Below are 21082 nucleotides of genomic sequence, written 5' to 3' on the forward strand. Positions count from 1 at the left end.
GGTCGCCTATTACACAGGGCACGCTTTGTTTGTTTGGCGTAATACGGAGTAAGACTGATGGCCTTAATCTAAGTTGTCTTGTGGTTGTTGTTTGACTTGCATCCCACTGGGATTTTTGCACACAGCGTTGGTGTACGGTGTTTTTTCTGCAATATTTTGCTGTCTTTTCTTGGATTTTCTGTTTGCACTTAGTCACTATTCACTTTAAGATGTTTTCTTGTTCATGTTTTAGTTTTTTGTTTGTTGCGGTTGCACCCAACTCAAGAGCCGAATGGCTCACAGGGCAATACCTAATGAACTTGAACTTTGATTTAAAGCTTTCGTGACTGCAGGGATTCATATGCTTGGTTCTTTCGGTAAAGTCACGTAGAAGGAAAATAATAAAATAATATAAATATTTCTATTAAATAATATCTAAAATAATACCCGTATTCTTGTACATGGATATTTCGTTTTCTGGTCCATACGGCGTAGAGCCGTTTCAATACGGGCAACCATTTTTTTGTCTCTTTGTTTGTGTTTCTCCCTTGTGATGGAACTTTGTAGGATGAACGTTGAGATTCATAAGGGGCACGGGGTGACCAGTAATATATAAAATAATAGAAATATCATATTATTTTATTATTTCCCTTCTACGTGACTTTACCGAAAGAACCAAGAATATGAACTTGAACTTGTTGTGCTTTACCTGATTTGCATAATGACCACGACCCGCCCACGTGACCTCGCTGGCCCCTCCCCGGCGGTGCGCGTCACGTGACTCCCCGCACAGTGCGCCGGGGGGAGCTACAGTGCATGTACAGTGCGTGTACTGTACCCAGCGAGCATCCAAACACCGGTCCTGGGCCTCACCTGGGTGGACTCGGCCTCAAATGAGGTGGGGATACGAAAGGTTCGGGCCCCCCCCCCCCCCCCCCCATTGCGGCTCTACGGGGGAACCTTTGGCTCTGTTTGTGGGGGAGCGGTGGGGTCGTGGCGCTGCGATACGAAGCCGGCTTCCCTGAGTTCGTCTAAGTTCGTGGTGCGGTGTGCGTTGGGGAATCAAAGGCGGTCGGGATGGCGGGCGTGGTACTGGTCCACCCTGTTAAGACTCTACGGGGAGGGGGGGTCTGTGCGAGTGGGTGGGTGAGTGTGTGTGCATGCGAGTGCGTGGGTGAGAGTGTGGCTTGGTGTGGGTGAGTGAGTGTGTGTGTGTGGGTGAGTGGGTGAGAGTGTGTGCATGTGTGCATGTGAGTGAGTGGGTTGGTGTGTGTGCATGTGAGTGTGTGGGTGAGTGTGTGTGGGTGAGTGTGTGTGCATGCGAGTGTGTGTGGGTTGGTGTGTGTGGGTGTGTGCATGCGAGTGTTTGGGTGAGTGTGTGCGCATGGGAGTGTGTGGGTGAGTGTGTGCATGCGAATGTGTGTGGGTGAGTGTGTGCATGCGAATGTGTGTGGGTGAGTGTGTGTGCATGCGAGTGTGTGGGTGAGTGTGTGTGCATGCAAGTGTGTGGGTGAGTGTGTGTGCATGCGAGTGTGTGGGTGAGTGTGTGTGCATACGAGTGTGTGGGTGAGTGTGTGTGCATGCGAGTGTGTGGGTGAGTGTGTGTACATGCGAGTGTGTGGGTGAGTGTGTGTGCATGCGAGTGTGTGGGTGAGTGTGTGTGCATGCGAGTGTGTGGGCGAGTGTGTGGGTGAGTGTGCGTGCATGCGAGTGTGTGGGTGAGTGTGTGTGTGTGTGCATGCGAGTGTGTGGGTGAGTGTTTGTGCATGCGAGTGTGTGGGCGAGTGTGTGGGTGAGTGTGCGCATGCGAGTGTGTGGGTGAGTGTGTGTGTGTGCATGCGAGTGTGTGGGTGAGTGTGTGTGCATGCGAGTGTGTGGGTTAGTGTGTGGGTGAGTGTGCGCATGCGAGTGTGTGGGTGAGTGTGCGCATGTGAGTGTGTGGATAAGTGTGTGCATGCGAGTGTGTGGGTGAGTGTGCGCATGCGAGTGTGTGGGTGAGTGTGTGTGCATGTGAGTGTGTGGGTGAGTGTGTGTGTGTGTGCATGCGAGTGTGTGGGTGAGTGTGTGTGCATGCGAGTGTGTGGGTTAGTGTGTGGGTGAGTGTGCGCATGCGAGTGTGTGGGTGAGTGTGCGCATGTGAGTGTGTGGATAAGTGTGTGCATGCGAGTGTGTGGGTGAGTGTGCGCATGCGAGTGTGTGGGTGAGTGTGTGTGCATGTGAGTGTGTGGGTGAGTGTGTGTGTGTGCATGCGAGTGTGTGGGTGAGTGTGTGTGCATGCGAGTGTGTGTGTGCATGCGAGTGTGTGGATAAGTGTGTGCATGCGAGTGTGTGGGTGAGTGTGCGCATGCGAGTGTGTGGGTGAGTGTGTCCATGCGAGTGTGTGTGCTTGTGAGTGTGTGGGTGTGCATGCGAGTGTGTTGCAGCCTTCCCGAGTTGGATTCCCACTCACGGCCAACATCAGTGACGATTATCTGAACCGGTCCTGGGTCTCCCCTGGGTCGACTCGGCCTCAAATGAGTACCTTGTGCGGTGTATAGTAAAACATATTTTCCTAACTTAGAGATTTACCAAGGCGCTTTGCAGCAATTATAAAAAATGTACATAGCATGCCAATAATTTTAAATAAAGAGTTGGGTTATTGTACGCGTTGTAATTTTGATGCAGACAATCAAGATGGATTGATAGAGGGGTTGGGATAGGCCTGGCCGTAGTTGGGGGGCAACAAAGCTGGGGGGGGGGGGGCACTAGAGAGACAAAGGCGGCCGGGCGTGGTGGTGCCCCCCCCCCGTGTGCCGTTCCTGTCTTAATGGGTGCTCGCTAACAGCACTCGCCTCAACAGTCTTTGTATGCTGTGTGGCAAATGCTGTTAGCGAGCAGCACCAATGAAGGCCGGCACGGCGCACGAAGGTGGCCAGCACCACGCCCGGCCGCCTTTGTCTCCCTCTTGGCACCAGGTACTGTACTCGTTTGAGGCTGAGTGTACCTAGGGGTTGCACAGGGCCGGTTGTTCAGAGAAAAATGTCAGTGGCGTTGGCCGTGAGCGGGAATCGAACTCTGGTCGCCAGGTTCGTAGCGGATTGTAGGTTCTCCCCCAGTTTTGCATGGAATTCCTCCGGGTTTTCAAAATGACTCAATTGGGACTTGAGAAAAAGTGAGCCTTGAGACTAAGGCTTTCTGGAGGGTCGACAAACGATTTAAAAAAAGAAACAACAATAATTAACGTTATTGCTGATTTCGATGCTATTGTTGATGATGTATAGGGGAGGCGATGACGTCGTTTGGCTGGGTGAAGAGGTCTGGGTCCGTGTTGAAGCCTCGAATCTCCCTGGGCGAGGACGATGATGATGACGACAGTGGTGGTGGTGAGGTGACGCTCCCGATAGACAAGAAGAGAAAACACAGCCAAGATGGGTGAGAGGTGGTGATGGCGATGATGGTTGGGGGTGATGGTAATGTTGGTGCTGATTATGATGGTGATGATGACAATGCTGGTGGTGGTGATGTTGGTGGTGGTGATGTTGGTGCTGATGATGTTGGTGGTGATGATGTTGGTGGTGATGATGTTGGTGGTGATGATGTTGGTGGTGATGATGTTGGTGGTGATCATAGTGGTGGTGATGATAGTGGTGGTGGTGGTGGTGGTGGTGATGATGATGGGGGGTAATGATAGTGGTGATGTTGTTGGGGGCTATGATGGTGATGGGGGTGATTATGGTGGTGGTCGTGATAGGGGGTAATGGGGGTGATGATGATGAAGGTGATGGCCATGGTGTTGATGGTAGGTGTGATGATGGTGGGAGTGATAATAGTGATGATGGGAGTGATGGTGGTGGTGGTGATGGGGGGGTGATAATGGTGGGGGTGGTGGTGATGGCAACCCTCTAACATGAAATTAATATCATCCGGGCAGTGGTGGTGGCAGCTATGCTTATGGCCTATAATCAAGCACTGGAGGCAGCAGTGAGGGTTGGTGGAGCACACACGCTGTGAAACTCCCTGTGCATATCGAGGAGAAGGCAGTAAGGCAAAGTGTGGACTTCACCTGTTCCATCTGTATGGGATAAAGTGTTGCCCCCTCACATCCGGGGATTTTCTCTGGGTGCTCTGGTTTCCTCCTATGTGTATAACGCTCATTAATTGGCCGATAGAACCAAAGCTAGGGGACCGCAGAGCTAGAGCAATTGTGTTAGTGCAGGGTTCTCACGTAAACAGAACATGCCAATTGGTCACTAGTACAGCACACCGGTGTGTTGGACAGCCAAGCCGAAACATTTACAATCTGAGTACGACATTTCGCCAGTAATTACAACTAGCATCATCAGGCTGACAACCAGATTCATGGAAATATCCTGGAAAAAACTAAATAATATTTGTAACCGTTCGGATAGCTACACACTCGCTGATCACACTCACCACCAACACATACACACTCACCATTGCACACACCACTAGCACATATTTACCAGGCTCACCACTAGCACACACTCACCAAATGCACCACTAACACACACACTCACCACTGACACACACTCACCACGAGCACACACTCACCATACTCTTCATTCATACAGACTCACCACGAACACACTCAACCATCCATAATACAGGTATTTTTTTGGGTTAGAGCGCATATCTATTAGTACTGTATGGAAGCGAATCATTAAATTATACATTGTTTAAACGCATGCCTTTCCAGGTCACCATACGTCAATGGGGATTACCTGTAGGCAGACAATAACAGGTACTGCTATTTTAGTGCACACAAACGACTGCAGGTACAAGAACAATGTGCATGCATAATGTACATTGATTAACCATATAAATAACCCAACCTGTAATGGATTAACTTTTGTCATTATATGCAGTCATTAATACCCCGTCGCCCCCCAGCGCACGTGATGGGCTCACAAGTGACATCACCACATCTATCCCTCTAAGGATCGAAAAAGGAGGATTTCTCCACAAATTGAAATTACTGGTGAAACTTTGTACTCATTGTAAATGTTGTGGATTTGCTCTCCAACACACTGGTGTGCTGTACTAGGAACAAATTGGCATGTTCTGTTTACGTGACAACCCTTACTAGTTGGCTGTGTCGGGTGGTGGCGGGCTTTAATGACACATTTATATATACATATTTATGCGCTCTAACCCAAAAAAAACGATTATGGATGATAGTGGTTGCGAAAGCCTATGTGTTAAACTATGATAGTGCAGGTTCCTCACTGCTTGGCTTCTGTCTTTCTGCTCGTCTGTGGTTCCTTGCGCCTCTGAGTTGTCCTTGAGAATGAGAAAATACTGTGCAGTTCGTTACACGTTTAAATTATTATTGATAATGTTGTGTAGAGGAGTGTTGTTGGTAATGTTAATGATAATGATGTGTGTTATCCACGCTTTTGTTAACATTTCACAGATGGGAAGGGTAGTGGAGATGGTGTGTGATAACGCTGTCTGATCATTTCTATGATTATAATTATTATGTAAATTATGTTGATGTTTCTGGGTATAGGCGTGGTGATGGTGGTGGTCTTGGCAGCGGTGGTGATGGTGATGATGGAACTTCAGTGACGTTGCGATGCTGCGAGCTCAGAGACGAAGGAGCGAGACTCGCTGAGTCAGGGAGGCGAGTCACGCAATTCCCATATGCTGCAGTGTTGGTTTTGGGGTTAAGGCTGAGGGTTAGAGTTTGTGCCCACTCATTCACCCACTCACTCACCCACCCACTCACTCATCTACCCACTAACTCATCCACCCACTCACTCATCCACCCACTCATACACTCACTCTTCTGCTCACTCACCACCTCAATCACTCATTCACTCATACAGTACATTCATCCACTCTCACACTCGCCCACTTACACACGTATCCATCCACTCATTCACCTACTCACTTCATCCACCCACTAACTTACACACTCACTCAATCATCCACCCACTTATACACTAACATGCCGGCGAGCCGGCAAGGGTGGTGGGACTTCGCAGGAGATCTGCCACGTGGCCAAACGACGGAGAGAGATGGCGGCGAGCAGCGACGCAGTCCGAACCCAAGGCTCCCCACACCGACCCACGAGTCCCCCTCCGCCTCTGCTTATATTGCCGCAGGCGCGGCTAGGCTCCGCCTCCAGTCACGCCCTCTCGTGGAACCTTGTAGCCGGTTCCGGGAGTATCTCGGCCAGCCCCGCCCTTTACCTTTGGCTCATATACCTCTCCCTTTGGGATTGGATGATGTTTCTAGTGGTGCCTGTATCCGCGCTTCCCTTTTCCAACCAGTAGATGTCACTATGTCATTTCACATACATTCACTCGCCTATTTTTTCACTCACCCATTCACTAATCCACCCACTCACCCACTCACTCACTCATCCACCAAATCACTCAAGCACCCACCTACAAACTCCCCCATCCACCAAATAACTTATCACCCACGCACCCATTCGCTCAATAACTAATTCACCCACTCACTTGGTCACCTACTCACATACTCACTTATCCACTCATTACTTACTCATTGACCCACTCACTCATTCACCCACCACCCACTCAAACACCTACTAACTCACCCACTCATCCACCCACCCACTCATCTACCCACTTAATACATTGACTCATCCACCGACTAACTCACCCACCCACTTACTCATTCCCTGACTGACCCGCTCACATATTCATTCACTTACTCATTGACCCATCCAGTCACCAACTCATCTACTCATGCACTCATTCATACCACCCAATCAAACACCCACTCATTCATCCAATAACTCATACACACATTCATCCAATAACTCATACACTCATTCATCCGCACATTCATACATTCACTCATCCACTCACTCATCCACTCACTCATCCACTCACTCATCCACTCACTCATCCACTCACTCATCCACTCACTCATCCACTCACTCATCCACTCACTCATCCACTCACTCATCCACTCACTCATCCACTCACTCATCCACTCACTCATCCACTCACTCATCCACTCACTCATCCACTCACTCATCCACTCACTCATCCACTCACTCATCCACTCACTCATCCACTCACTCATCCACTCACTCATCCACTCACTCATCCACTCACTCACCCATCCACTCACGCAGCCACTCCTTCACTTACTTATTAACCCACCCACTAATACACCATCTAGGTTCATTAGATTTCTCTAGTTGGACGGGATAGGAAGTGTCCTCTCTGCATAAAGTGGGTTTTCTCCGGGTGCTCCTGTTTCCTCCCATACGTATAAGCAGCGCTCAAGAATTGGCCGATAGCACAAACGAGCTAGCAAGGGCAGCAGCCAGGTGGTGATGTCGGCTCATCACCACCTGGCTGCTGCCCTTGCTAGCTCGTTTGTGCTTTCTCCTGGCTCTGCCGAGTCATCTTCTCTCCCTCTTTATCTGAGCGTGCGAGCAAATACTGTGCATCATGAAACACAAGTCTACATTATTGTTCTTGTTCCTGTAACTTAATGTACAATACGTCACACTGACAAGGGGAGTGAAGGTGGAACCGCGGCTTTAACGTGCCCTTCAGCATCATCGATTACAAGAGTTGAAATGGGCCGAGGGAAATTAGCGGTAATTTTTTCTTCAGCACGCATGCCACAAAGAGATGGTTTAAACTACGAACCACATCCTTATTTTTGGGTGGGAGTTTCATTCCAGATCAACACATTTTATTTTGGTTCAGTTTTCCTTTCAACAATATTACTGGTTAAAACCAGTTAAAACAGGTTCAAATTTATGTTATTTTTCGTTCGATTCTCTGCAATTAGTATTATCATCATCATGGTGGTGGTGTATCCACAGCTCGATGAAGCTCAATGTGACGAGTTCGATCTGAGTGTTCTCTAATCCTCGTGTTCCTCTGTCCCATGTATCCTGTGGTACCCAGTCTGAGGGAGGCTTTACGATTGTGGGATACGGCCATCGCCATGACAACAAATGATGCCAAGATACATGAAATGAAAGCACAGGTGGGTGGGTGAGTAGGTGAATGATTGGTGGTTATAAGTAACTAGTGAGGATGTGGGTGATTTGGCCAGTGAGTGAGTGTGTAGGTGGGTGGCTGGATGTATGGATAGATGAGTTAATGAGTGATTGACTTGGTGGGCAATTGATTGGTGATTATAAGTAACTGTTGATTGTATGGGCCACTGAGTGAGTGTCAGTAGGTGTGTGAGTGGGTGGGTGAGTGAGTTAGTGGGTGAGTGTTTTAGTTGGTGAGTATGTGAATGATTGCTTATTGTAAGTAACTGATACATGGGTATATCAGTGCATGCGTTCATGAGTGAGTGAGCGAGTGGATGAGTTTGTGGTTGGGTGGGTGAGTTGGTCGGTGGGTGTGTGAGTTTTTGAGGGAGTGTGTGAGATGAGAAGGGGAATTATTATTTATTTTACTAGGTAAGGCTCCACTGAGCTATATAGTTCTTTTTCAGAAGTGACCTGGCCACAAGTGATAGCTCAACGAAGTGGCTTATACTCTTTGGTTCTTTCGGTAAAGTCACATAGTTAGAAATAAAATGAAACAAATCACGACGTTTCGATTGCAACACAAGCAATCTTCATCAGGTGGGACAACCACAGCAATAAAAAATTGCTGAAGTGGGTGAACACAAGGCAGATCAGAAACATGGCAGAACCAATATCTCTGCCGTGGCTGACCATTGTTATAACACTGAGCTCGCATGATAATGTTTTTTCCGAGACCAAGATACTCTGCAAACCTTTGGGCTACTATCAAAGGTTTGTTCATGAAGCCATCCAGATATATAAACATAGACATAACTTCAACCGGGAAGATGGATACAAATTGAGCAATCATTGAAAGGATGTTATTAACCAGGTAAAACCTCAACTGTTTATGGTTGTTTCCATCATATTTGCCGGGTACTCGTCCATTTTTAAATCCTTTATATTAAGTTCGCTTGCTTGCTTACGACCGTGCAAATCTTTCGGTCGTTTTTTAACCCACTTCCCGTGATCCAATCGAGCTGACATTTTCCACACAGACTCGTTGTGCGTGACAATTCATGTTCGTGAAAATTTTTTTCCAAAATTTTACACTTTTTAGGACAGAAATATTATATTTAATAACCAATTGCTTAATGGTGCAATGCAATCATCTGACCCATAGGTGGCAGCCATCTCAAGCCAGAGGACGAGAGGACTCTAGCCGCCACGCATATAAAGGATTTATAGTGAAAAACTTTGTTTTTACGGGTTATACTTGTTCCGAGTTAATTTCCCCCCCCCCGCATCCCCAGCTTTCCCACGCCTCCCCCTTCCAGCCCCGCCCACTTTCCCCCCCGTCTCACGTCCTCTCTCCCCCCAGCGCTCACCGGTGCCCCCCTCCCCCGACCCCACACCCCCTCCTCTCTCCCCAATTGCTCCTCCCCCATTTCTTACCTATATAATCTCTTGCCACGGCAGCTTTCTCGCCCACTTCAGCATTTTTTTTTCTTGCTGTGGTTGTCCCACCTGATGAAGATTGCTTGTGTTGCAATCGAAACGTCGTGATTTGTTTTATTTTATTTCTAACTACGTGACTTTACCGAAAGAACCAAACAGTATGGATTCCTGCAGTTACGAAAGCTTCAAATCAAGATTGAAGTGGCTTATCATGTGGAAATTTATAATAGCCAAATTATCTAAACGCATGTTTCTAAATGTGGGAGGAAATCCGGAGGACCTGGAGTAAAATCCACGTGACCACGGGGAGAGAGACATAAAAACTCCAAATATACAGCAGGCATCGGGGTCGGGATTGAACCCATGTACCTCTTGCATACCAGGCGAGGGAGTTAACATCTCGTCCTTGGTGCTTTTTGATTATAAGCAACTGGTGAGTTTGTGTGGATGAGGTGAGTGGGTGGTTGAGTGAGTAAGTGGATTTCTAAGAGGGTGAGTGAGTGGGTGAGTAAATTTTATATTATTTGTTTTGTTACACGGATGGTCCCATTTAGCCAGTTACATGGCTATTTTACAAGTGAGATCCGTGGTCTTGTGAGCACGGCAACAACAACAAAAAATAACAATACAAAGAGTAGGTTAATGATTTGTGATTGTACGATGCTGGTGAGTGTGAGTTTATTGGCCATTGGGTGAATTTGAGTAGGTGAGTGGATGAATGGCTGGGTTAGTGGGTGAGTGTATGATAGCGTGGATGAGTGGGTATGTGGGAAAGTGGATGTACGGGTTAGAGGGTGAGTCGACTATTGAGAAGGTGAGTGGGTGATTGAGTTAATGAGTTAGTGAGTGTGGGTAAATGATTGAATGGGTAGGTGAGTGTGTGTGGAAATCAGTAAGTGTGTAATTGAGTGAATGCGGCAGTGAATGAATGAGTAAAGAACTGATTGATTTTAGAGTGTGGTGAGTGGGTGCATTCATGAATGCTGGAGTATGTATGTTGAACTTCTCTCAGACCGTATGTAGTCAATCATGTTAATCAGAGGTGAGTGAAGATGGTAGGCAGCGAGTTGGTGAGTGCGAGTGACTGGTCAAGTTTGGTCAGGATGTTGAGTAACTGGTGAGCCTGGTAGGTTCTCATGGAGCTGGGGGAGTGGTTCCAGGCTGTGCAATCCGCTCACCGCTCCGTCTCCATGTGTGCGTGCTGGGCCCCAGCCTGGCTCACCTTGGCCCGTGCCCAGCTCAACCTGGGGGAACCTGCCATGGTGAGACCCCTAACCCAGCGCTTTACAAACATTTTTTCAATAGACCTCATTTTAACACGGGAAAAATGCATATGATCCCGACCATTATTTAAGAACGCGCGTCAATTTTCTCATTGATTTTGTTTGGAGTTTCGGTATTGTGGAACAATACATTTGAAAATATACGTTTTGATCAAGATATTCTGGAAGAGTGAGGGTTTGACATACTGATCAGGGTCTGCTGAGACATGTGAGCTTCAGACATGCGACAGTTTCTGAAGTCTGGCAGTGTGGTTGCTATTGCATATCTATAAAAACTAATCCATTAAACTATTTTTTCTTTTACCAGGCAAGGTCCACCGAGCTATATAGCTATTTTTCAGAAACGACCTGGCCACAAATGATAGCTTAACCAAGTAGCTTATCACTTGGAAATGTATAGTAGCCAAATTCTCTCAACACATGTTTTCTAAATGTGGAGGGAAAAATCGGAGCACCTGGAGAAAAATCCACACGACTATGGGGAGAACATGCAAACTCAAGATAAACAGGCGTCAGGGTCCTGCACACCAGGCGAGGTAGTTAACATCTTACCACAATCAGCTGTGACATCCAGAGTCAATCTGTAACTTAGACTTGATGCAAACGAGTACGCTGAATCTGGCTGCACACACACAGACATATGTACGCGTTTGCCAAGAACACCCATCAGTTTCATGGCACTCGTTAAGATTTCAGGGTATTCGCAGTGAATCAGAATTCTGGAAGAGGAGTTTGGGAATGTGTTCCATACAAAAACCGATGAGCTGTTTGATTTCAGCTGCGGGCAAATCCATTAATTTAAATTATCGTGAATTGAATTTAGGAAATACAAGTTAAAGGCACACTAACTGTTTTCTTCACTTTATTGGCTTTCTTCACATTCATTTTAGGGGCCATTGTTATTGATCTTACTTTTAAGTGCACTTAAGTATTCAAGAGAGCTGTTTCCATAAGCAACGCACGTAAAACGTTGAAAAGCCTGTTGCTCTCAAAATGCTCATTAAAGGGTGTCGCTGATTGGCTGAGGTCTGCCATGTCCGCTTAGGAGCGCTCCTATTGATCTAAAATGGCAGGTCCGCGTGATATTGTAAAACTTATCGTTGAATCGAAAATGTATCGTTAATATAAACAATGGGACCCTATGGTAGGCAGATCATTTAATCGAAATATCGTTAATCGATGGCATCGTAAACCAAGGGACCCGCTATTTGCTTTGCTGAGCACAGCAAATAGACGCAGAAGGCATGTTGGCTTTTCTTCGTTCTTCTCAAACACACCTGTGAAGCCATTCGCGAGAAGTGTTTCCTCGAATATGCGAACACTTTTCTTGAAGTTACTTTTCTCGCTCGCCGAAGTCAGTGGACTGACGACTAGAGGCAGATTGTTTCAAACATCTCTCCGTTTTACGTTGCGCACGCAGGCACGGAGACGTTTTTCACTCAGACGGAACAAACTGCAATTCCCACAATGCTCAAAGATGGACGTCTCTCTTCACTAATCAGAAAGCTGTATTATTTGAATCAAATCAAAACGCAGGTTTCTGATTTGTTGGAGATGTTTTGGGGTTACCCCCAAACAAAAACACAGTTTAAATGTTAAAAATGTCTAGGACGTCTCTCGATGCCTCCCTATTGCTTTATACGACCAAAACTTTAAATTCGTGAGTGTGAGATTCGCGGGGTTGGGCTGCATTTCTCGCGACCCATCTTCTGAGATGACACCATTTGGTGGGGTCGAGACCCCAAGTTTTGGAAGCGCTGCCCGAATCCCTTTGCAACATCACCACAGCCTCCACCGCTTTCTGAGGACCATCGACACACCCTGTGTAGTGGTTGTTATTGTCAGGGTGTGAAGTGATTGAGTACATTTTATTATAATTCGTACACCTGACCATTGCTCTGAAAAAAAACTATGTAAAGTTAATCCGTGCAGAGTAAACTCCAGAATTATAGCGTACAAGGGAGATTATGTTCCAGGCCCCTTTAACATAAAACTTTACACGAGGCTGATGTGTACGTCTCCTTCGTGAATGGAACATTAAGATAAGTCGCGGTAGTGTGATTGTGGCCATGCAACCCAAATTATGGAAGCATATAGTAAATTCATAGAGACCCACGGAGATGCATAGAGATACAGAAATACATAAAGACAAACCATAGTGTTCTTGTGGCCATGCAACCAGAACTATGACCCATATAGTAAACCACTATGCTCTGTGCTCCTTCAATGGAGGAGGAACAGCAAAACCATACGAACACTCTCCTGAAGCCCACTCATGGCCAGCAGACCTCGGCATTGGCACTAAGCTCCTGAACATATTGCTGCCATTACACACGAGAGTAGAATATAATCAGTTCTTAAATGCTTTGTTTTACCGAGGAAAAGCTCGCTGAGTCATACGAATATTTTAGGAGGGTACTGCCAATTTTTTCGTATGTAGTGAGTGATACTTTTGGTGTATAATTCGAATTGAGTGATAGGCAGTAATTTTTCAATTTGGACTCTGACACCACAGCACACACAGTGGCCTACCACTCTTGCAAATTTCTTCACTGGAGCCGGTGAAAAATCATCCCAAATTAGGAGCTCGCATCTGGATTCAATTCCAAATGTCTCACATGGTGGAGCCTAAACAGATTGAGAGTGGGTTTAGGAAAATGCAGCTCTCTCATGAAATCATGAGGAGGCTTCTACACAACCGACCAATGCCCTGCAGCATCACAGTGTACTCTTCAGTATTTGGCAGTGCCAACACCAGAAGCAGTGGCCTGTGCAGAACATTTGGAAAACACGACGAGAAAGACTGGATATATAATATCCATTTTTGAAACGAAGCAGACGCCTCGTATTGTTACAGTTAATACACCCCACTGCATTAACCAGGGCGGCCTGATGGATTCGACCTGCTGGGCGGCGTCCCTGGCACCCCATTTATTTAGTAGTTTTGGTGGTTGCTGACGATGAGGGCGCTGTTTGATGTAGTGGTTGTTGTTGTGGTTGTTCAGTTGTGGTTAGTGTTGATTGTGGCCATTATACCGATTGAAAGCTTTCTTCTCACGTTGAGTGTAGATTGTAAATAAGTCTGTGAGTGACTTACTGTGCGGGGAGTGGTGGCACAGCGATTAGCACGTGCTACGAACCCAGCGACACGAGTTTGATTCCTGCTCACGGCCAAGTGACGTTTATCTGAACCAGTCCTGGACCTCCCCGAGGTCGACTCGGCCTCTAATGAGTACCTGGTGTGGTGCGTTAACATCGCCACTGGGGAGACAAAGTCAGTCGGGCGTGGTGCAGGCCACTCACCCCCTCGTGTGTGCCGTGGCGATCTTCATAGGTTCTACGCGCTAACAGCTGTACAGGGGATCTTTGTTTTTGTGTGACTGTGAATAAATGTGTTTGTGGGTAGTTTTAGTCGGAGTTGCAGTTCGTGCAATAATTGGAAACTCTCCTCTCAGGCTGTGCGGAGTTTCTCTGTTGGTCTGCATCTGGAGCCCTGGGAGTCTGAGCCCATAATGGCCGAGTTGAGATGGGCTCAACAACTCCAACTACAACAACAACTGCAACAACAACCACCACATACACACCTACCACAATCACTACAGCCTCATTGACAAACACCACAGCAGCTACAACCACTACCGGCAACAGCCACTACCGGCATTCACAATAACAACAAGTGCAATGTCAACTACCACAACTGCAGCAGCTTGGGCAACTGCAGCTGCCAAGCTTCTTGCTCTATCTTCCTCCATCCTGTCGAATTATATTTACAACGCTTGTGTGCCGCGTTCTCTCTCTTACCTCATCCTTTAAGCAAATTCAGTTTAATCTAGATCTGAAGTTTTCGTTACTGCAGGCATCCATACTCTTTGGTTCTTTCGGTAAAGTCACGTCGGTATAAAATAAAATAAATTAAATCACGACGTTTCGATCGCAACACAAGCGACCGTCATCAGGTGGAATAGATACAGCAGGATAACTTCTCACATAGGAGAAAGAGCTGCTGATGCAACAAGAGTTTAGAGAGTTTGGTGGGCTCAACCCAATGGTAAGTGGGAGGAGCTAGAAAAGGAATTTGTACGTAAATGTGTGGAATCTTGTGCATGGGCTGCCATTGGGGAAACGAAACGACATATCGGACCGTATTGGTGAGCACAAGGCAGATCTCAAACACGGCAGAGAACTAACTTCCACCGTGGCTGATCACTGCTATAACGCTGTGGGCTCTCATGATATTGTTTTTTCCGAGACCAAGGTGCCCTGCAAACCATCAGGCTACTATTAAAGGTTTGTTCATGAAGCCATCCAGATATATAAACATAGACATAACTTCAACCGGGAAGATAGATACAAACTGAGCAATCATTGAAGGACGTTATTAATCAAGTAAAGTCTTAATTGACTGTGATGTTCCCATCCTACCTGCCTGTTTCAGCTGTTATTTCCGACTCTCCGAGTACATCACCAGGCTAAATATCTGTGGCAGCCCAGGCACAAGATTCCCACCACCTCCGGTGGCTGGGGACCTTCTCACATTGACATGCTAATCTCTCACGTTTACATTTACGTACAAATTCCTTGTCTAGCTCCTCCCACTTACCATTGGGTTGAGCCCACCAAAATCCGATATAAACTCTTGTTGCAGCAGCTCTTTCTCCTATGTCAGCAGTTCTCCTGCTGTATCTGTTCCACCTGATGATGGTGGCTTGTGTTGCGATCGAAACGTCGTGATTTTAATTTATTTTATTTTATACCTACGTGACTTTACCGAGAGAACCAAAGAGTACAAATTCAGTTTGTTGATTAAAACCCATGTTTATCTTGACATTCCATTTGCAAATTGTGAAACAACACCATAAACACCGCCACCGCTGTCGAATAGATGATTCATTAGGAGTCAAACTTATGTTTAAAGTTGTGCCATGGTGGACTTCAATTTAACACAGTCTAGGGCTTTTGCAACCAATATTACGAGTAATGATTGATTTTTGGTTCGGATCGCATGAGTAAAATGTGTGTTGTACACCCTCCCTTACCTAACAGCCAATAAAGTTTTTTTTTTTATAAACAAACGTGCCAATTTATGACTGCTTAAACACACCACTGGTGTGTTGGAGAGCAATCCACAACACATTGTGGAAATGTGGATTGAAATTCTGTTCGCAAAGCTCTCAGGTCTTTGACCGATCTGGACCTGGACATAATCCGACCAGTGAGCTTTTCTGGCAGGTGCCATTGTTAAAAGCTGAGACACGTTTCAGCACCAACATGTTCCACTCTTGAACAGCTTTTTACAAAATGGGAAATACAAATTACTGTATCATTTCAAAAAAATACAGCATCAAATATCACACTTGCCACACACGAAGAACCACAGGGCCAGATCCCCTGTGTAGCTTTAACAGACTGTTGGGCCAAGTGCTGTTAACGAGCACGGTGTGGCCTTCATATGATGCTCTTTCGAGTCTGAGCCGGTCTTGGGGAGGCCCAGGACCGTTTCAGACAATTGTCACTGGTGTTGGCCGTGAGCGGGAATCGAACTCACGGTTGCCGGGTTCGTAGCGCCGCGCTAATAGTTGCGCCACCGCCATCCACCCCTCTCGCCATCCACCCCTCTCGCCATCCACCCCTCTCGCCATCCACCCCTCTCGCCATCCACCCCTCTCGCCATCCACCCCTCTCGCCATCCACCCCTCTCGCCATCCACCCCTCTCGCCATCCACCCCTCTCGCCATCCACCCCTCTCGCCATCCACCCCTCTCGCCATCCACCCCTCTCGCCATCCACCCCTCTCGCCATCCACCCCTCTCGCCATCCACCCCTCTCGCCATCCACCCCTCTCGCCATCCACCCCTCTCGCCATCCACCCCTCTCGCCACCCACCCATTACGGTGCGGCTACGAGGTTCACGCAGCACAGCTGCAACAGCTGCGGGCCGTGGTGCGTCCCCTGCAGCCACGGGACACATTTTATCGATCGGTCTCCACTCGTTTTTGCTAAGATTTGCTCGTTTTGCGAACAAATTTGGCGAGATTCAAATTTCTAGTTATAGCGAATTGCCGCAAAAAGAAAGAACGCTCGTTAAGCGAGACACACATGTGATTGATTAAATGGGTAAAATTGTAATTACAGTTTAAATAGGTTAAATAGGTAACTGAAGGATATTTTTACTTGATCAATTTACGTTCTTCATGTCGTTTACAATGGACCTGTTCCCATTATCATCCAAACACCCGTTTTTATCTTACACTAGCGGGAAGTAGTACCCAGCGTTGCCCGGGCGAAAAAGACACACAAACACATCGACTTAGACACACACAGACATCGACCCACACACACAAATACATAGACTTACACATATGGACTAAAACACACAGTGACTCACACGCACACATCGACTCACACACACATCTGTTCACACACACATCGACTTAAACAAGCACACACATAGCGACTGACACACATCCACTTACACACATACATCCACTTACACACATAGAGTTACACACACAGACATAGACTTACACACAAACATTTGAAGTTTTCTATTGACTAACTCAGTATGTTAATATTAGTTTTCTATGTACATAATGTTAGGTAAAGAACCAATAAAGAAGGAAAATGCAAACAATTGTTAATGCAGCTTTGAGGATCAGCATACTTTAATCAAAGGTGAAGGTCATACTTAACTTGTATGATATGCCTTTGTCTTGTATTGCATTCTATGAGTCATAAGTAAATGGTTAATTGTATAAAAAGACTTAAGTATTTGTACTGTGGTCTTTATTACTGTTGTTTTTAATTGTACTGTAGTCAGGGGCTTGAGGAAGCACAGACGGTCTATAATGTGTAATATATAAATGGGCTAAATGGGGAGAAGAGAGGTAGGGCAGGTAATGGCCGTGGCGAAATAATAACAGCTCGTGGGCAATTTCGATTTGAAGCTTTCGTGACTGCAGGGATTCATCTTCTTGGTTCTTTCGGTAAAGTCACGTAGAAGGGAAGTAATAAAATAATAAAAATAAAACATAATAAAATAAAATAATTCTCACGACGTTTCGGCTACCGAAAGAACCAAGAAGATGAGCTCGTGGGCAGTGTCGCAAACAACCGCTGGCAGCCAGACCGCCGACAGGACACTTGGCAGGCTTGAAGGCAGGCAGAAGACTTGGGGATGGAGGATGGCGACGAAGCCGGGCTGCATGAGCGCCATCATGAACAGTCGCCGGCAGCCAGGCCGCCGAAATGCTGGCTGGCAGGCGCGAGTGCAGGCAGGAGACCCGGGAAGGAAGCGATGTGAAGGCCGCACAGGGCAGCGAGGTGTGGGCGTGGCTCAGCGAGCACCCGCCGACAGCCGAACTGACCCCCAGCTGGCGTGGGGTCAAGCAGCACACGTGGGAGGGGAGTCGCGTGCGCAACGAAAGCAAGAGCCTCTCCAAGGTAATGAAATACTAAATAGGGCCTCTCAAAAATAATGAAACTGCCACTTATTACTGAGCCGCACCACCCTATCTTGCAAACAATGTTTTTGGTCTTGCCTGCGGGTGCAAAGTAATATTTGTCATTGCCTACACGAGAGCATCCAACATAAAGTTGGCCATGAGAAATGCACGGAGTTCACAAATTCAGTCCCACTACTTTTAGAGATTGTTCTTGCGCCTTGTTAATAGACATTGCAAAGCTGAGCTGGATGGGGAATTGAAACCTCCTAAATTCAAAGACTCTGTCGTTTGCGATAATAGGTGTGCGAGGGAGAAAGACGTCTTCACCTTTAGAATTGCCTGTAATTGTAGCCTTGATAACATTTGAATGTAATTCTTTGACAATTAACCTTGTGCCATTGCATAGTCGAGGTGGGTGCAAGTTTCTCAATAGTAAGACGGGTGCCCCAATTTTTTTTACCAAGTTTTGTGGTGGAACACCCGGGAGCTGCAAAGAATTCAACTGGATAGTGAACAATTTGATCATGGTCCAACACTGAGTCAATAGATTTGTAGGACTTGTTCTCTCCAGGTAATTTGTGCAACAACATGGAATTGATTCTGAGAACATCATCATTTCTCGGAGCTAAAATGGCCCTCTCCCGTAGCCAGATAACATCTTGAAAGTGTTGTTGCATGTTTGGGTACACCTTTTTCCTCCAGTTCCTGCTCTGAAGTGGAAAGGATGCCTTTAGACATGGTGATAAGTCCATCTGTGGCGTCAGCAACAATACTGCCATTTTCAATGTGAATAAGAGCTTCAGCAAAGTTGACTGCCTCTTGGTCTCCATGGAGATATACACGCATGTTTGTAGTTATTTTCAGTTTCATCACGTGGCTCCAGAGGAATGATGACTTGATGCAGGCATTTAACTCATCAGCTTTGGTTCCTCGAAGTACAACAGGTAAGGTTTGTCGGAAGTCACCAGCCATTAGGAAAGGTACACCACCCATAATCCTGGAATTGTCATGGAGGTCCTCCAAAGTTGTGTTGACAGCCTCAAATGCTCCCTTGTGGGACATGGTGCATTCATCCCACACTATTAATTCACAATTAAGCAGGACTTGTGCAAGGGCAGTCCCCTTTGAAATATTGCAAACAGGGTTTTCTTGTCGGGATAGATCCAATGGAAGCTTAAATGTGGAATGGGCAGGTCTTCCTCCAGTAAGCAGAGTTGCCGCAATCCCTGATGATGCCACAGCTCGAGCAATTTGTTCCCTCTGTCGAACCTTAGCGAATAGCAGGTTGAGAACAAAAGTCTTCCCAGTACCACCAGGTGCATCAAGGAAAAATATGCCTCCATTTTTAGTCTCAATGTCTTCCAAGATTTTCATGTAGGCTTCTCTTTGTGCATCCATATGTTTTGGTTAATTTTCCTCAATTAATTTTAGAAGCTCTAAACCATCATAGGATATTTCACGTAGGATCTCTTGAGCAAGGGCATACAGATTGTCTCTGTAGGGTGTTGGTAGTCCGATAGACGTGAGGTCTTTTCCACCAATGAAGTGAAGTTTGTCCTCAAGGAGGATGAGGGCCTGGTTGAAGATGACATCAGAAAAGGTGACGTCGAGGTTTGGATTTTCTCTTTGTATTTTTGCCAGAGTCCCATGGGGTTAGATGGGCTGCCAACTTGAAGAATTATGCAGAAGAGTAATCTCATTTGAGAAGGGGACTTACTAACAGAAGCTTCTGTCATAGCTTTATCAAGATGCTGATCATCCTCAAGAATTCCACGAAGATTGCAAGCTTCCCTGTTTGTTTGACAGACAACTCCTTCCACTGTTTTGAGGTCTTCGAAAGATTTGGGCCCTTTCACAACATGGAGAAACATTCGGAGAAAGTAGCACTCCTGATTATTAGGATGAACTGTGTAGACTCTTCCTAAGGCATCAGATTAACCGTCACCAGCACGTCGCTTCCATTTTTTTAGCAGTCCAGGTATAGTACAGTGAGGGGAAAAAGTATTTGATTCCCTGCTGATTTTGTACGTTTGCCCACTGACAAAGAAATGATCAGTCTATAATTTTAATGGTAGGTTTATTTGAACAGTGAGAGACAGAATAACAACAAAATCCAGGAAAATGAATGTCAAAAATGTTATAAATTGATTTGCATTTTAATGAGGGAAATACGTATTTGACCCCTCCGCAAAACATGACTTAGTACTTGGTGGCAAAACCCTTCTTGGCAATCACAGAGGTCAGACGTTTCTTGTAGTTGGCCACCAGGTTTGCACACATCTCAGGAGGGATTTTGTCCCACTCCTATTTGCAGATCTTCTCCAAGTCATTAAGGTTTCGAGGCTGACGTTTGGCAACTCGAACCTTCAGCTCCCTCCACAGATTTTCTATTGGATTAAGGTCTGGAGACTGGCTAGGCCGCTCCAGGACCTTAATGTGCTTCTTCTTTAGCCACTCCTTTGTTGCCTTGGCCGTGTGTTTTGGGTCATTGTCATGCTGGAATACCCATCCACGACCCATTTTCAATGCCCTGGCTGAGGGAAGGAGGTTCTCACCCAAGATTTGACGGTACATTGCCCCGTCCATCATCCCTTTTATGCGGTGAAGTTGTCCTGTCCCCTTAGCAGAAAAACACCCCCAAAGCAAATGTTTCCACCTCCATGTTTGACGGTGGGGATGGTGTTCTTGGGGTCATAGGCAGCATTCCTCCTCCCCCAAACACGGCGAGTTGAGTTGATGCCAAAGAGCTCCATTTTGGTCTCATCTGACCACAACACTTTCACCCAGTTGTCCTCTGAATCATTCAAATGTTCATTGGCAAACTTCAGACGGGCATGTATATGTGCTTTCTTGAGCAGGGGGACCTTGCGGGCGCTGCAGGATTTCAGTCCTTCACGGCGTAGTGTGTTACCAACTGTTTTCTTGGTGACTATGGTCCCAGCTGCCTTGAGATCATTGAC

General features: G+C 46.5%; 1 protein-coding gene across 3 annotated transcripts; it reads left to right on the forward strand.

Moving 5' to 3' along the window:
* Positions 1 to 727: 727 nt before the first annotated feature.
* On the forward strand, positions 728 to 14697 carry TTC33 (tetratricopeptide repeat domain 33). Of its 3 annotated transcripts, none has more exons than XM_078620843.1 (6): positions 728 to 877; positions 3240 to 3390; positions 5489 to 5602; positions 7881 to 7962; positions 10528 to 10659; positions 14136 to 14697. In XM_078620843.1, exons 2-6 carry the CDS (start codon positions 3248 to 3250, stop codon positions 14289 to 14291), a joined length of 627 nt encoding a protein of 208 aa, XP_078476969.1. In that variant the 5' UTR covers positions 728 to 877; positions 3240 to 3247; the 3' UTR covers positions 14292 to 14697. The 3 variants fall into 3 exon arrangements, with proteins under 3 accessions (XP_078476969.1, XP_078476971.1, XP_078476970.1); XM_078620845.1 differs by having other exon boundaries at positions 767 to 877; positions 10610 to 10659; positions 14136 to 14502; XM_078620844.1 differs by having other exon boundaries at positions 781 to 892.
* Positions 14698 to 21082: the final 6385 nt, after the last annotated feature.

Source organism: Lampetra planeri, chromosome 76 (genome assembly GCF_965212315.1).
Source record: "Lampetra planeri chromosome 76, kcLamPlan1.2.h2, whole genome shotgun sequence".
Lineage (NCBI taxonomy): Eukaryota > Metazoa > Chordata > Hyperoartia > Petromyzontiformes > Petromyzontidae > Lampetra > Lampetra planeri.

Bases quoted from the DNA above. Each gene is read 5' to 3' on its own strand.
- TTC33 (XM_078620843.1), top strand. From the start codon at position 3,248: ATGACGTCGTTTGGCTGGGTGAAGAGGTCTGGGTCCGTGTTGAAGCCT. The intron at 3,391-5,488 runs GTGAGAGGTGGT...TTCTGGGTATAG, and splicing joins AGAAAACACAGCCAAGATGG to GCGTGGTGATGGTGGTGGTC. The intron at 7,963-10,527 runs GTGGGTGGGTGA...TGAGCCTGGTAG, and splicing joins TACATGAAATGAAAGCACAG to GTTCTCATGGAGCTGGGGGA.